This window comes from Herpailurus yagouaroundi, unplaced genomic scaffold (genome assembly GCF_014898765.1).
Source record: "Herpailurus yagouaroundi ecotype Mexico unplaced genomic scaffold, PumYag 207, whole genome shotgun sequence".
NCBI lineage: Eukaryota > Metazoa > Chordata > Mammalia > Carnivora > Felidae > Herpailurus > Herpailurus yagouaroundi.
In genome coordinates, this window is record NW_024412438.1 from 5,148,995 (window position 1) to 5,163,173 (window position 14,179).

A 14,179-nucleotide genomic window follows, 5' to 3' on the forward strand; every position below is an offset into this window, starting at 1 on the left:
CGTGACGCACTGTCGGCATCCGCTTCCTGTTCCCGGCGTCGTCCGGCGTCGTCCGGCGTCTCCGCGCGCGCCGGTGCGGACCTGGGTCACGTGCTGGGGGCAGCGGGAAGGCGGCGTTCTTGTTTCCTGGGCCCCTGTCCGCCATGTTTTCAGGCCGGCTGAGCGTCGGTGTTTCCCCGTGAGGAAATGGCCGGGGAGTTTCGGGGAGCCCAGGCGCCGGGGCCTCGGCGGAGCCCAGGCTGACCCGGAGCGGTTGTGCGCGGGGCGGGAGGCCATGGCGTCCGGCAGTAACTGGTTGTCCGGCGTGAACGTCGTGCTGGTGATGGCCTACGGGAGCCTGGTGAGGAGACCCCGCGTCCCGGCCCTTCGCCCCCAGCCGCTCGCTCACCCACCTGCGCCTGCCCTGGGCTGGGACTCGTACCTGCCCCCGGAGCGCCTGGGGGCCGAGCGCCCTGCTCCTGCCCTCTGGCCCCCGGACGTGCCCCGAAGCAGCCCTGAGCGCTTGCAGCTGGGGACCTCAAAGGAAGGCGTGCCCCACCCCCCCTTTTTAAAAAATTACTGTGTTTTTGCTAAAGATACTGTCCTTTTTTCCTATCTCTTGGACAGGTGTTCGTACTGCTGTTTATTTTTGTGAAGAGGCAAATCATGCGCTTTGCAATGAAATCCCGAAGGGGACCTCATGTCCCCGTGGGACACAACGCCCCCAAGGTAGGTCCTTAAGGCACGAGGTCGGCCTGGTTCTGCAGCTCCGTCAGGGCCTAGAGTGAGATGGCCTTCGCCTTTGAGATGACTTTGGTTCCCGAGTTCCCTTGTCGCTCTCCCCGCGCTGGCCGGAGAGAGAACGGTCAGCGTGGCTCTGGCTTCCGCTCCCCCTGCTGCGGCACAGCGTGCACTGGGCGCAGAGGCAACAGTTTTTGCATCTGCGGAGTGAAGGATTTGGACTAAAATTTGCCAACTCTGTGGACAGAGTTCGCAAGCTCAACGTGCCGCCCAGTGTTTTCTGTTTTAAGGTTTGCGTTAGGGCGGCAGGTTAGCCCCAGGTCACGGAGAAGGATCTGCCGCTGCACTACCTTCCACTCCTGGGGGCCTCATCAATCCCCGGGTCCCCCTAGTCCTTCGTGTTAGGAGCTGAAACCTGAGAAGGAAGCAGCTTACCCCAGGACGTGCCCAAGGTGAATAGTCCAGGAGTCTTCACGCTTTCTCCGGTAACTATCTTCCTTTCCTTGGCTTGTAGATCTCTAGTGATGACGTTTTCTCCGTCTCCCAGATCTCTTTCCTGAGTTCCCTGTTTTTATATGTTCCGCCTTTGTAGCATTTCCACAAACCTCACCTGGAAATCAGAGGTCTAAATGCCACCCCCAGTCCTGCTTCTGTCTTCGGCTTCTGGCTCTTTCTGATCCAAGGATCCAGCCGGGATCCGGCTACACATGTTAGGTTTCCAGTCTTTGCATGTGCTGTTGTTGGGGCATAGAGTGGTCTTTGGTTTTCTCTTGGCTAGCTGATTTGCTCTTTAGATCTTAGCTCAAATGTTGTTTCCTCTGAAGAAGAGAGTTTACTACCTGTTTTAAAGTAGGTGATCTTTTTTTTTCTCATAGTAACCTGTTTTCCTGGATACAGTTTTATCACAAGTTTTCTTTTGTGTCTGTCTGCTTGTTTAATGCTTACCTTCCGTGAGACCATAAGCTTCAGGAATGCAGGCACCATGCCAGTTTTGTTCACAGTAAAGCCAGGGCCTGCGTGTAGTGGGTGCTCAGTAACGTGTTACTGAGTGATAAACAGGTTAGTGAGAGAACCGGAGCTAGTACACAGTTCGCTCGATTCCTGGCTGGGTGTCCTTTCAACAACCGGTGCTGGCAATCTTCCTTTTTTTTTGTTCTTGGCTGATGTATTTCACGGAAAGCCTTAAGGAACGTGTCGTGGTGTAAAAACTCAATGGTGCTGCTTCTACGTTCCCTCAGTTCTCCAGATGCCACCTGCCATCCATAAGACGGTTATAGGGTTGGCTACCAGTACACCAGGATCCAATCAAAACTTTGATTATTGGGGCACCTGGGTGGCTCAGTCGGTTAAACGTCCAACTTCTCAGGTCATGATCTCAACAGTTTGTGAGTTCAAGCCCCGCGTTGGGCTCTATGCTGGCAGCTCGGAGCCTGGAGCCTGCTTCAGATTCTGTGTCTGTCTGTCTCTCTCTTTCAAAAATAGTATTTTTAAAAATCTTTTTAAAAACTTTGATGATTTTGGAGCATCCTGGACTAGATAAGATTCCTTTCCCTTTAAAAAATTCTCTCATTTAAATTTGTATTCAGCAGCCTTTCCTGCCCATGGGTCCTGTCCCCATGCTTTAATAGAATGACCTTTTTGCACCAAAAAATAAAAATAATAAAAAATAAGTTTGCATTCATTGCTGGTGGAAGTATAAATTACTAAAACTTCTTTGGCCAATAACCAGGTACTATGTAGTAAGATTCCACATGTACCTAATCCCATGGTGCAGGAGTTCCACTCTTACCATACAGAAAGTAATTTTTGTTTGTGTTGTACCAGAAGACATGGAAGAATATTCGTGGGGCAGGGCCTGCCTGGATGGCTCAGTTGGATAAGTGTCCCAACTTCAGCTCAGGTCATGATGTCATGGTTCCTGAGTTCGAGCCCTGCATCAGGCTCTCTGCTGTCAGCACAGAGCCTGCTTAAAATTCTCTGCCCCCCTCTCTCTCTGCCTCTCTCTCTCTCTCTCTCAAAAATAAAACATTTAAAAAAAATTTTTTTTAAGAATATCCATGGCAGCAATTGTGATATTTCCAGAAGAAATTCTTAGGCCAAACGTCTACTCGAGAATATATCTATGATTTATTTGTATTTTGGAATACTAGGAGTGAAAGTAAGCTCAACAATGCGAACATATGGACACATGAATTTCTAAAGCATTTTTTTATTTGTAAAATTTTTTAACATTTATCTTAGAGAGAGAGTGTGTGCAAGCGGGAGGGGGGTGGGGGCAGAATCACAAATAGGCTCCAGGCTCTGAACCGTCAGCACAGAATCCAACGTGGGGCTCAAACCCACGATCTTGAGATCATGACCTGAGCCAAAGTCGGACGCTTAACTGACTAAGCCACCCAGGTGCCGCAATTCTAAAGCATTTTTAAAAAAGAAAAAGACAAACATGAGTGAATCTCAAAAACATGCTGAGTAAAAAAAGCCAGCAAGCCATTCACAAAAGAGTATCTGCCATTTTGTTCCGTTCCATTTATATGAAATTCTGGAACACACAACTGTATCAATAAAAAGTACATAATTATTGCTTGGAGCAGGGAAAGAGGTTGACTGCAGAGGGACATGGAGAACGTTTTGGGGTGATGGAAATGTTCTGTCTTGGTTGCAATGGTGGTTGAGTGGGTGTATTTACTTGTCAAAACTCAGTCCACACAAATTGGTTGCATTTTATTCCATGTAAGTTCTAACTTAGTAAAGTATTTAAAATTTTGAAAAGACAAGTTGCTGAGGAATTCAAAAAGTATTTTTTCATTTGTGTGAAGTTTGAAACCAGGCAAAGGTAAACAGTTTGTTCAGGTTGATATGTGATAAAACAGTGAAGAAAAGTAAGATTGTTGACAAATGAACATTGGGGGTGTTGCATTCAATCAGAACTAGGCACACATGGCTTCAGGAGAGCAGACATAGATGTTCATCTTCACGGTTTTCATAATTACTTAAAACGTACATAGCGTGTATTTCACGTATGATCTATTCCACAGTGGCAGTTGCTAAAAAGTTACGAGAAGTGGGGCACCTGGGTGGCTCAGTTGGTTAAACGTCTGACTTCGGCTCAAGTCATGGTTTCACGGTCCATGAGTTCGAGCCCCACATCGGGCTCTGTGCTGACGGTTCAGAGCCTGGAGCCTACTTCGGATTCTGTGTCTCCCTCTCTCTCTCTCTCTGTCTCTCTCCCACTCACGTGCTGTCTCTCAAATAATAAATGTTAAAAAAAAAAATTTTTTTTTTTAAAGTTACAAGAAGAAAAATCTGCTGGGGCTCTGGCAGCCCTTTTAAGTGAGAGAGATGGATGTGGACTTAACAGTGGTTGCTTCGGGGTGAGTGAGGGGTGACTGTAGTATCTTCTCGAAGTTTATATCATGGATGTGAATTGACCTACTTAAAAAATTAAGTGTACTCCAGGAGAAAGCTTTTAGAAGTCCTGTGATCCACCAGGTAGGGTAGTCCCCAAACTATTGGAAACCACATACAGGTATTCTCACAGATTTTTAGGTTATGATTTTCACTTGCTGTCCAGTTTTTCTCTTCCTCCAGAAGTTTGTTAGAACACCTAACCGAGATCCTAAATTCAGTTGAGTCAGAAATCCTGTTGATGCCATAGAACTTGAGGAAATTCTGGCAGGTTAAAGGTCTGGCTTAGAGGGTTGCGTGCGTGGCTCTGTCAGTTGAGCGTCCGACTCTTTGTTTTGGCTCAGGTCATAATCTCACGATTTGTGGGTTCAAGCCCTGCGTGGGGTTCTGCGCTGCTAGTGCAGAGCCTGCTTGGGATTCTCTGTCCACCCGCCCCTCCCTTGCTCGCACACTAGCTGTCTCTTTCTCAAAATAAACTTTACAAAAATTTTTTTAACCGGAGCTAGGTTAGAGATGTGCAGTTGGGGGAAGTTCTTAGAGAGCCCAAGCCTATCCTTATATTTTTCAGCCTGACCTGGCAACGTTACCGGCCAGATGAGCATTTCTTGTGCTGCTTTTGTCATAGCTGCTCGCTTGCTCTGCCCCGTTTCGAGGCTGACGGGAAGCAGAGTACAGGATAAGTGATCGCACGCTCTTTTCTCTGTGTGAACAGGACTTGAGAGAGGAGATTGACATTCGGCTGTCCAGGGTTCAAGACATCAAGTATGAACCTCAGCTCCTTGCAGACGGTGATGCGAGACTGCTCCAGCTGGAAGCCCAGGGAAATCAGAGTATGTGGCGTGCTCTCGGAGGACGCTTGAGTGAGGAATCCCATGTGTTCAGAATTCCTCTGCTCTCCGAGCTGTCAGCATAGCTGCTGGGCACCTGTGGTTCCTCTGTTGCTGGGCACATGTGAGATGCGGGGAGGCAGTTTATTGGCTTGCTGGAGTCTGAGGAATCTGAGGTATGCCTACGACCAGTCTCTTTCTCAACAGGCTGCTACAACTACCTGTACAGGATGAAAGCCCTGGACGCCGTCCGCGCCTCTGGTAGGGGTGACTTGATGGGAGGCTGAGGGCCTGGGCTGGGAGGGGGTCGGGGGGCTGTGTATATTAGAGCTTATGCTTTTTCTGCCCCCCGCTGGGAGGAATTTCCTGGAGTTTTGAGAGTACTGGGTTATTTTGTCTAAGGAAATGATGGCGGCAAGTTATTTCTTCTTCAAAGGGTGAATTTGTTTTATTGTTTAGACCTTTAGTTTCGTGAACCGGATGGTGGTAATTTGCTTGTTTTTCCACACAAGACAAGTGACACCCACGCTTTTTCAGTAAGACCGAGATAAATGGTTCTTGAATTTTTTCTACCGTGTGACCATTGTCAAGTATGCTTTGTTTCTGCTGAAACATGGTTTACGTCTCAGAGCCGGAGTGAGTAGGGGGGTAGATGGAAAGGAGACACTGTTGGTACCATCGGTGGAGCCTACGGTTGTGTTGCCAGCACCCTGTGACCGCTCAGACGCAGCTCTGGGCCTCCGGTCGTCTTCATTCCATTAGAATTTCCCCCCAATTCACTCATTCGACCCATTCCTAAATTTGGAAGGTTAACTAAAAAGACTAACAAATGGGAGAAGGGTTATCACTGTGCTGTGTGATTGTCTCCTCAGAGATCCCGTTTCATGCTGAAGGCAGGCATCCCCGTTCCTTAATGGGCAAGAATTTCCGCTCCTACCTGCTAGATCTCCGGAACACTAGTACTCCTTTTAAGGGTGTGCGCAAGGCCCTCATCGACACCCTGCTGGATGGCTATGAGACAGCCCGCTATGGGACGGGGGTAAGCCGGATGGCCACTTTTTCCTTCAGGGGACTAGAGGGATGCCCCAGCCTGAGGGAGCCCCACTCTTCCTTCCTCTTTCCTCAGGTCTTTGGGCAGAGTGAGTACCTGCGCTACCAGGAGGCCCTGAGTGAGCTGGCCGCCGTGTAAGTGTGGGGGGCGGGTGCTGGAGAGGACAGCGGTGGTGCTGGCCCACCCCCCAGCAAGATGCCCTTCATGAGCAGTAGTAACAAAATCACAATGACGAGCTGTCTTGTTCTGCCTTACTTGCCTCTGAAAGCGTGTGCTGCTCTATAAGAACACAGTAGGAGAAGCTTCTACTTTTGTGCCCCCTCCTTTTTTTTTTTTTTTTTTCCCTTTTTTTTTCAGCTCAGTAAAATGTCAGAATTGGTGTAAAATGTAGACCGGTAAAGGGAATAAAGTTGGAGCACCTGGGTGGCTCAGTTAAGCGTCCGACTTCTGCTCAGGTCATAATCTCGTGGTCGTTCGGGCTCTGTGCTCACGGCTTGGAGCCTAGAGCCTGCTTCCAATTTTGTGTCTCCCTCTCTCTCTGCCCCTCCACTACTCACACTCTGTCTCTCTCAAAAATAAACATTACAAAAATTTAAAGGGGGGGGGCTAAGGTTCCTTTTTTCTTTCTTTTAATGTTTATTTTGAGAGAGAGAGAGAGAGAGAGACAAAGCATGAGTGGGGAAGGGGCAGAGAGAGGGAGACACAGAATCGGAAGCAGACTCCAGGCTCGTAGCTATCAGCACAGAGTCAATGTGAAATTCAAACTGAAGAACCATGAGATTATGACCTGAGCCCTAAGTTGGACGCTTAACCGACTGAGCCACCCAGGCGCCTCCAGGGAATGAAGTTACTTTTTTTTTTTTTTTTTAATGGTAACTGGATCCTGGACGCTTTAAAAAAATTTTTTTTTGAGAGAGAGTACAAGCGTGAGAGGGCAGAGAGAGAGGGAGACACAGAATCCAAAACAGGCTCTGAGCTGTCAGCACAGAGCCCAACACAGGGCTGAAACTCTCGAACTGTGAGATCATGACCTGAGCCGAAGTCGGACGCTTCACTGACAGCCCCCCAGGTGTCCCGGAATAAAGTTTTTCAATGCAGAGATTCTTCCTCTTTCAGATTCTAGTGTTTTCCTTTCATGTCTTGGTCTGATAACAATCACACGTGCCCCCTCCCCCCATTTTTATTACCACTCACAGCTTTAGGAACCTTGTTTGAAACTAAGGGCATCACTAGAGCATCAGCTGTTGAGTTTTTGTGTAATAGGAATCACGACTTTTGTCTGACAGTGTTTAAAACATGCGCTGGCGTGGTTTCATGGTGTTGTTTATACAGATGTTCAAAGGGTGGAGAGGGAAAGCCCACGTAGAAATAAAAAGTTAGTTACCAGCCTTGAAAAGAACCGTGTCCATTTTCTGCCGTGTTGAATAAGGCTCTTTCTGAAAAGGTAAGGAGTATGTCTGTCCTGTCTTTTCTCTGTTCATGAAACTAAACTACCTTGTTCCAAAAACAAAGGGTTTGGTAAAAACTGCTCAGAAGAGGAGTGAAAGCAGGGGAAGGCGAGGAAGGGTGCTTGTTCTGGAGGTCAGGCAGAAGGCGTGTTCAAAGCATGGTTTCTTTGAACCAGAAATACCTTCTGGTTCTAACTCCGGTGAAGTCTCTAGAGTCCTCAAATTCATAAAGATGGGAAGGTGACAGTGCCAGGGGTGGGGGGTTATTGCTTACTGGGGACAGAGCTTCAGTTTTGCAGCATGAAAAGAGCTCTGGAGATGGGTGGTGGGGATGGGTACACAGCGGTGTGAATATACTTAATACTACTGGACTGTAAACATTTAAAAACGGTCTATTTTACCACAATTTTATTAAAAGTTCAGTCCTTGAGAGCACCTATATGACTCAGTTGGTTAAGTGTCTCGACTCTTGATTTCTGCTCAGGTCATGATCCCACAGTTCGTGGGATTGAGTGCAGTCAGCTCAGAGCCTGCTTGGGATTCTCTCTCTCTCTCTCTCTCTCTCTCTCTCTCTCTCTCTACCTCTCTCTACCTCTCTCTACCTCTCTCTACCTCTCCCCTGCTTTTGCCGTCTCTCTCAAAATAAACAGATACGCTTTATAAAAAATCTTTAAAATAATAAAATCAGGGCACCTGGGTGGCTCAGTTGAGCATCCAATTCTTGATTTTGGCTCAGATCATGATCCCAGAGGTCATGGGATCAAGCCCTGCGTTGGGCTCTGCGCTGAGCATGGAGCCTGCTTCAGATTCTCTCTCTCTCCCCCTTTGCCCCCTCCCCTGATCACATGTACTTTCTTTCTAAAATAAAATACATTCTTAAAAAAATAATTACAAAAAACTTTAGTCCTCGTCGGCATGTGGCTGGCTCAGTTGGTAGAGCATGCAACTTTTGATCTCAGGGTCATGAGTTCAAGCCCAACATTGGGTATGGAGATAAACTTTAAAAAATAAAAGTAAAAATTCAGGGCACCTGGGTGGCTCGGTTGGGCGTCCGACTTCAGCTCAGGTCGTGATCTCACGGTTCCTGAGTTCAAGCTCCGCATCGGACTCTGCTGACAGCTTGGAGCCTGGAGCCTGTTTCGGGTTCCGTGTCTCCCTCTCTCTCTCTGCTCCTCCCCGCTTATGCTCTGTCTCTCTCCTTCGAAAATAAAAACGTTAAAAAAATTTTAAAAGAAAGGGATGTAACCGTAAAAAAAGTAAATAAAAATTCACTCCTTGATTTCTGATTTCTAGAGCAATTCAGTGAGGTTAGTGAAGACGAGGCCCTGAAATCTGACAGATTCCTGTCCCAACTCTGTCACTTACTAGCTTTGTGACCTTAAGCAAGAGGGCCCTCAGTTTCCTAACTTGGAAATTGGGGATGTTACTGCCACGTAGGGATATTGGGATGGCAGTAAATTAGATGTTGGTAAAGGACCAATTTAATGTCGTAAGTACTTGATAGCTATTTCTGTTCTTATTTTTTGGTGTTCAGTTTTCAAGGGACTTTTTTTAGATTGGGAGTATATTAGTGGCATAGATGCAGGAGGTGAATCAGCAGAATTTAAAAAGTTTTCTTTGGGGCGTGTGGGTGGTTCAGTCGATCAAGCGTACAGCTCTTCATTCTGGCTTCTCAGGTCATGATCCCCAGGTCGTGGGACTGAGCCCCATATCAGGCTCCACACTAGGCATGGAGCTTGCTTGGGATTCTCTCTCTTTCTCTGCCCCTCTCCACGTGTATGTACGTATACTCTAAAATAAACTTTAAAAAATGATAACAAATAAAGGTTTTCTTTATAGCGAGATGAAAATGTTGAGCCAGGGGTGCCTGGGTGGCTCAGCCGGTGAAGCGTCTGACTTCGGCTCATGTCATGATCTCACTCACAGTTTGTGAGTTCAAGCCACATGTCGGGCTCTGTGCTGACAGCTCAGAGCCTGGAGCCTGCTTCGGATTCTGTCTCTCTCAAAAATACACACTAAAAAAAGAAGATGTTGAGCCAGAGGCAAGGACTCTGGGAAAATTGTTTTCTCTGCTACTTCTATCAGATGGGCTTTTAGTCGCTAGTTTATAAGATAGGACAAGGACAAGGGATCACTTGTGGCTACCGCCATGTTTATGGAGCGGTTGAGTCTTGCTTAAATTGCCTTCTTGTGTTAGTCGTCATTCTGTCCGTGACCTGCCCTCTCTGTATCCTCCAGGGTCAAAGCACGAAGCGGGAGCTCTCAGAGACAGCACCAGTCAGCCGCCAAAGACCTAACCCAGTCTCCTGAAGTCTCCCCGACAACCATCCAGGTGACCTACCTCCCTTCCAGTCAGAAGAGTAAACGTGCCAAGCACTTTCTTGAACTGAAGAGCTTTAAGGACAACTATAACACACTGGAAAGTACTCTGTGACGGGCTGACGGACACTGCTCCTGCTACTGGTGGCCTCAGGTCATCTGGCCGGTGGGCGCCGGTCAGCCGAAGTCCCACTTCGTCCAGAGCTCGTAGGGTTCACGCCTAGAGGATCATTCTCCAACCTGTTCTTACGGCCAGTTTCAGAGAATTGGTTAGGACTTGATTTTCCCTTGGTAGCACTTTTTTCTGGAGTTGAATTCAGATGTTTTAATGTTTCCATCATGGCTTCCTTAAAAATCCTCACTTGGTTTTGATTATAGTTTGTTCATTGGCCTTTTTTCCCCTATCCTCAGACTATAAATAGTCCTAAATTGTAAGAGTTGGGGGAGCCGGGCCTGGTGCATTCTCTGTCTGCCCCTTCATACATAGGTGGATGGGAACCGTTTGTGTTTGAGACATCTTCGAGTTGATTGGTTGGAAAGGCAGACGTGAGCTGGTGGGGAGGTCTGGGGAGGCCGTGAGGTGCGCAGAACAACTTGCCTGGTGCTCCGTGGAAACCAGGCTGTGTGGAAACGTTAACCCGACCTGGTCCCCGGAAATGCGAGGATCGGCCTCAGGCTTTCTTTACATGCTGTCCTGAATAAATGGGAAAGGGAATGTTGGCACCTGACACGATCCCACCCCCCCTCATTTATTGGGGACGCTATATGGGACAGTGAAGCAATGGTCAGACCAATGCCCTGCTCTGACGTTAAAACTAATAAAATGAACAATTAAAACACGTGATTCACTCCTTAATAGGTGCCTTTTAATCAAACAGGCACAGGATATGTTCTTTGGACCTAGGATCATATGGATGCTCCTTGAGACCCCGCAGAAGAAACCCTAAAATTGGGGCTCTGGTCTTTGCTCCTAGAATAGCCTGAGAACTGGGACTCGCTTCTGGTCTCCAGGGCAACAGGCCAGGTGACCAATCAGGTCGCAGACCCGGGGTCATTGTTGGAGGCAGACGTGTTGCCATGACTCCGGAAACCTGGGTGACTGGATGATACAGAGACAAGAGCCTGCTTGTGTCCTGGGCTGGTGTCCCGCAAGCGTATGGACATGTCTGTGGGAAAGACCACGAAAGTAGAAGAGGTGTGCAGAGCTGGGGGGGGGGGGGGGGGGGGGCCGGACGAACTTCCCAGATGGGTGACCCTCCGGTTTCCTGAGGTGCCCTGAGGTGAGCGGGTGGGAACAGCAGGAGACTGGGTGGTTCCACACCGGCTGCTCCCAGGCTGCTCCCTGCGCACTTTCTGGACCCAGTGCCCTCACCTCTCTCAGGAAAGGCCCATGAGCCCCCTCCGGGAGGGTGCTGGGGACAGGGCGCTGGACTGAGGGGAGGGTGCTGGGGATGGGGTGCCAGCCAGAGGCGGATCAGCGACTCGCTTTTCTTGCAGAGTTTTCAAAGGGTCCTGGGATTTAAGAAGATGGTCGACAGGTAATTCCTGCTTTCTCTCCCCTCAGCTTGACCCCCGCACCCTCGTGTCCTCCCCACCCCCCTGGCCACCTTGCAGACCCGCTTCGCCCTCCGGGGCTCCTGAGGAAGGACACTGTGGTGTGCAGGCCGCAGCATGGACCGGCCTCCCGGTGCTCACTCGAGCTCGCTCCCCGTGCCACCCAGATGGCTTTACTGTCCCTTTCTTCCCATCCTCCCAGGGAGAATTGGAGCAAATTGTTGTTGTTGTTGTTGTTGTTGTTGTTTTTTAAGAAGAACGCAAGTATTTGTTGTATCAATCGCGTGATAGGTGCGCCGTATTTGTTGAATGAGCGAATGACGAGACCGGGCTCTGTGTCTTCACCCAGGGAGCTTTGGAAAACACGTCCGGACCTCAACCCAGAAGACGTCACCGCGTGGTCTGGGATTGGGGAGGATAAGCCCGGTTTTTAAGGTTTAACAGGTGGTTATGCCCACAGCTGGCAAGGATGTGAGGTGGCAAAAATGCGTTCAATTTTAGTGAGAGTCCAGATGGATGCAGCCTTTTTACAAACACAGTCTGATGGGGGTGCCTGGGTGGCTCAGTCCGTTAAGGGTCTGACTCCTGATTTTGGCTCGGGTCATGATCTCACGGTTTGTGACATTGAGCCCCGCATCGGGCTCCGTGTTGTCAGCCCAGAGCCCACTTTGGATCCTCGGTCCCCAACTCTCTCTCAAAAATAAATAGAAATTAAAAATATTTTTAAATTTTTTTTTTTCAACGTTTATTTATTTTTGGGACAGAGAGAGACAGCATGAACGGGGGAGGGGCAGAGAGAGAGGGAGACACAGAATCGGAAACAGGCTCCAGGCTCTGAGCCATCAGCCCAGAGCCCGACGCGGGGCTCGAACTCACGGACCGCGAGATCGTGACCTGGCTGAAGTCGGACGCTTAACCGACTGCGCCACCCAGGCACCCCGAAATTAAAAATATTTTTAGAGACGCCTGGGTGGCTCGGTCGGTCAAGCATCGGACCTCGGCTCAGGTCATGACCTCACAGTTGGTGAGTTTGAGCCCTGCCTTGGGCTCTGTGCTGAGAGCTCGGAGCCTGGAGCCTGCTTCACATTCTGTCTCCCTCTTTCTCTGGCCCTCCTCCACTCAACGCTCTATATGTCTCCCTCTCTCCCTGTCTCAAAAATAAACATTTAAAAAATTAAAATAGTCAAACATGATCAGTTCTTCAAAAAAATATTTTTACAACAGAAAAACAAAGGTAAGTGATGAAATCTGTCACACTTAAGATCTCAAAATTCACATGTCCTTAGAAGTGGCAGCTGTACTCCTAGGGAGTTGACCTTGCATATATATGCCTGCAAAAAGCTCTAGAACATACATAAACAGCATTCTGGACAGCATTGTTTACAAAAGTAAACCAGGGCACCTGGTGCGCTTAGTCGAAGGGCAAGTGACTCTTGATCTCGGGGTCTTGCGTTGCAGCCGCGTGTTGGGTGGAGAGATTACTTTAAATTTTAAAAACTAGGAACAGCCTACCTTGTTAAGTGATGATATAAAAATACTAGGCAGCCTTTACACAGAATGAAGCAAGTGTGTATGTGTTGATAGGAAAGTCCAACTGTTAACAACTACTACTAACAAATGTATGAGCGTGTGGTAATAAAAAAATATACTTCCTAGTGTATGATAGAAAAACTTTCTGGAAAAATACACAAACTGGTAACTTTGAGAACTGGGGCAGAAGAACAAAGCTTTCAGTTTTCATTTGGTGTATATATATATATTTTTTTGTTTATCCCGAGAGAGAGTGAGCACATGCAGTAGGGCAGAGAGAGAGGGAGAGAGAATCCCGGCCAGGCCCCACGCTGTCAGTGCAGAGCCGCACCGAGGTCGAACCCCCAGACCGTGAGATCGCGACCTGAGCCGCAATCAAGAGTCGGACTCTTAACCCAGTGAGCTACCCAGGTGCCCCAGGATTTTCTTTTTAAATAGTCTGCACACCCAGCATAAGTTTTGAACTCAGGAACCCGAGATCAAGTCACGTGCTCCACCGGGATAGCCAGGTGCCCCCCCCCTTTTTTTTTAAGCCCAATGTATTTGTTTACTATATTCATCACCACAAGGGCTCAACCAGAGACTTAAACCAAAGTGACCCCATAGCTGAAGATACACAATCCTAGGGGCACCTGGGTGGCTCAGTTGGTTAAGTGTCCGACTTCAACTCAATTCATCACCTTGTAGTTCATGAGTTCAAGCCCCACGTGGGGCTTTGTGCTGACAGCTCAGAGCCTGGAGCCTGCTTCAGATCCTCTGTCCCCCATCTCTCTGCCCTTCCTCCCTCTCATGCTATCTCTCTCTGTCTCTCTGTCTCTCTCTCTCTCTCTCTCTCTCTCAAAAATAAACATAAAAAATAAGAAAGATAACGTAGAGAGTCTACACAGTCCGGGTTCTTGGCTAAGGACCAGCTTTGAGCAGCTTTCTTGCAGATACTTGTTAAAGGCTGTGGGGGTTTCTCCAGGCTCAGCAGCGCGTGTGCTCAAAGGACTATCGGTGTTGAGTTCTCGCAGGCCCTGGGTGGGCAGCGGGATGGTGCTGATGTCATACAGGGCAGACCGCTTGTCCTTGAGGATGTCCAGGCAGATGTCACCCTGGGTGTCCAGGTCTGGGTGGCAGCAGGGCATGAGGACCCTCCCCCCGGGTGTGTTGTCAGCACTGCAGGACTCCTGGGGGAGCTGATAACTTCAGGTCTTGACGTGCTGTGCCCACCGCTCCAGGGATGACCCCACCCATGTGAAAGGTTGCCTGATTCAGGGAAGGCAGAAGTTCCTTTGTTGCCAGACACCACGGGGGTCATCGGCTCAGGCGGCACCCCCCCCCCC

General features: G+C 48.7%; 2 protein-coding genes and 1 pseudogene across 4 annotated transcripts in view; 2 read left to right on the forward strand and 1 right to left on the reverse strand.

Annotated features, from left to right (window-relative positions):
* The first annotated feature begins 27 nt into the window (after positions 1-27).
* LTAP1 (lipid transport auxiliary protein 1) lies at positions 28-10,147 on the forward strand. 3 transcript variants are annotated; one of them, XM_040452844.1, is made up of 8 exons: positions 31-340; positions 607-708; positions 4,008-4,091; positions 4,838-4,955; positions 5,160-5,213; positions 5,825-5,991; positions 6,079-6,137; positions 9,690-10,147. In XM_040452844.1, the coding sequence occupies exons 1-8, from the start codon at positions 275-277 to the stop codon at positions 9,883-9,885; spliced, it is 846 nt and encodes a 281-aa protein (XP_040308778.1). In that variant the 5' UTR covers positions 31-274; the 3' UTR covers positions 9,886-10,147. The 3 variants fall into 3 exon arrangements, with proteins under 3 accessions (XP_040308780.1, XP_040308778.1, XP_040308779.1); XM_040452846.1 differs by lacking the exon at positions 6,079-6,137 and having other exon boundaries at positions 28-340; positions 9,690-9,863; XM_040452845.1 differs by lacking the exon at positions 4,008-4,091 and having other exon boundaries at positions 34-340.
* Positions 10,148-10,723: 576 nt separating this feature from the next.
* The window catches only part of CFAP141 (cilia and flagella associated protein 141), a 5,616-nt gene continuing 2,160 nt past the window's right edge, over positions 10,724-14,179 (forward strand). Inside the window, exons 1-2 of the mRNA XM_040452851.1 lie at positions 10,724-10,965; positions 11,268-11,308. Coding sequence (XP_040308785.1) covers positions 10,927-10,965; positions 11,268-11,308 — 80 coding nt within the window. The 5' untranslated portion in view covers positions 10,724-10,926. The remainder of the gene's footprint in view (positions 10,966-11,267; positions 11,309-14,179) is intronic.
* Positions 11,666-14,154, reverse strand: LOC121015441 (ubiquitin-conjugating enzyme E2 C-like; annotated as a pseudogene).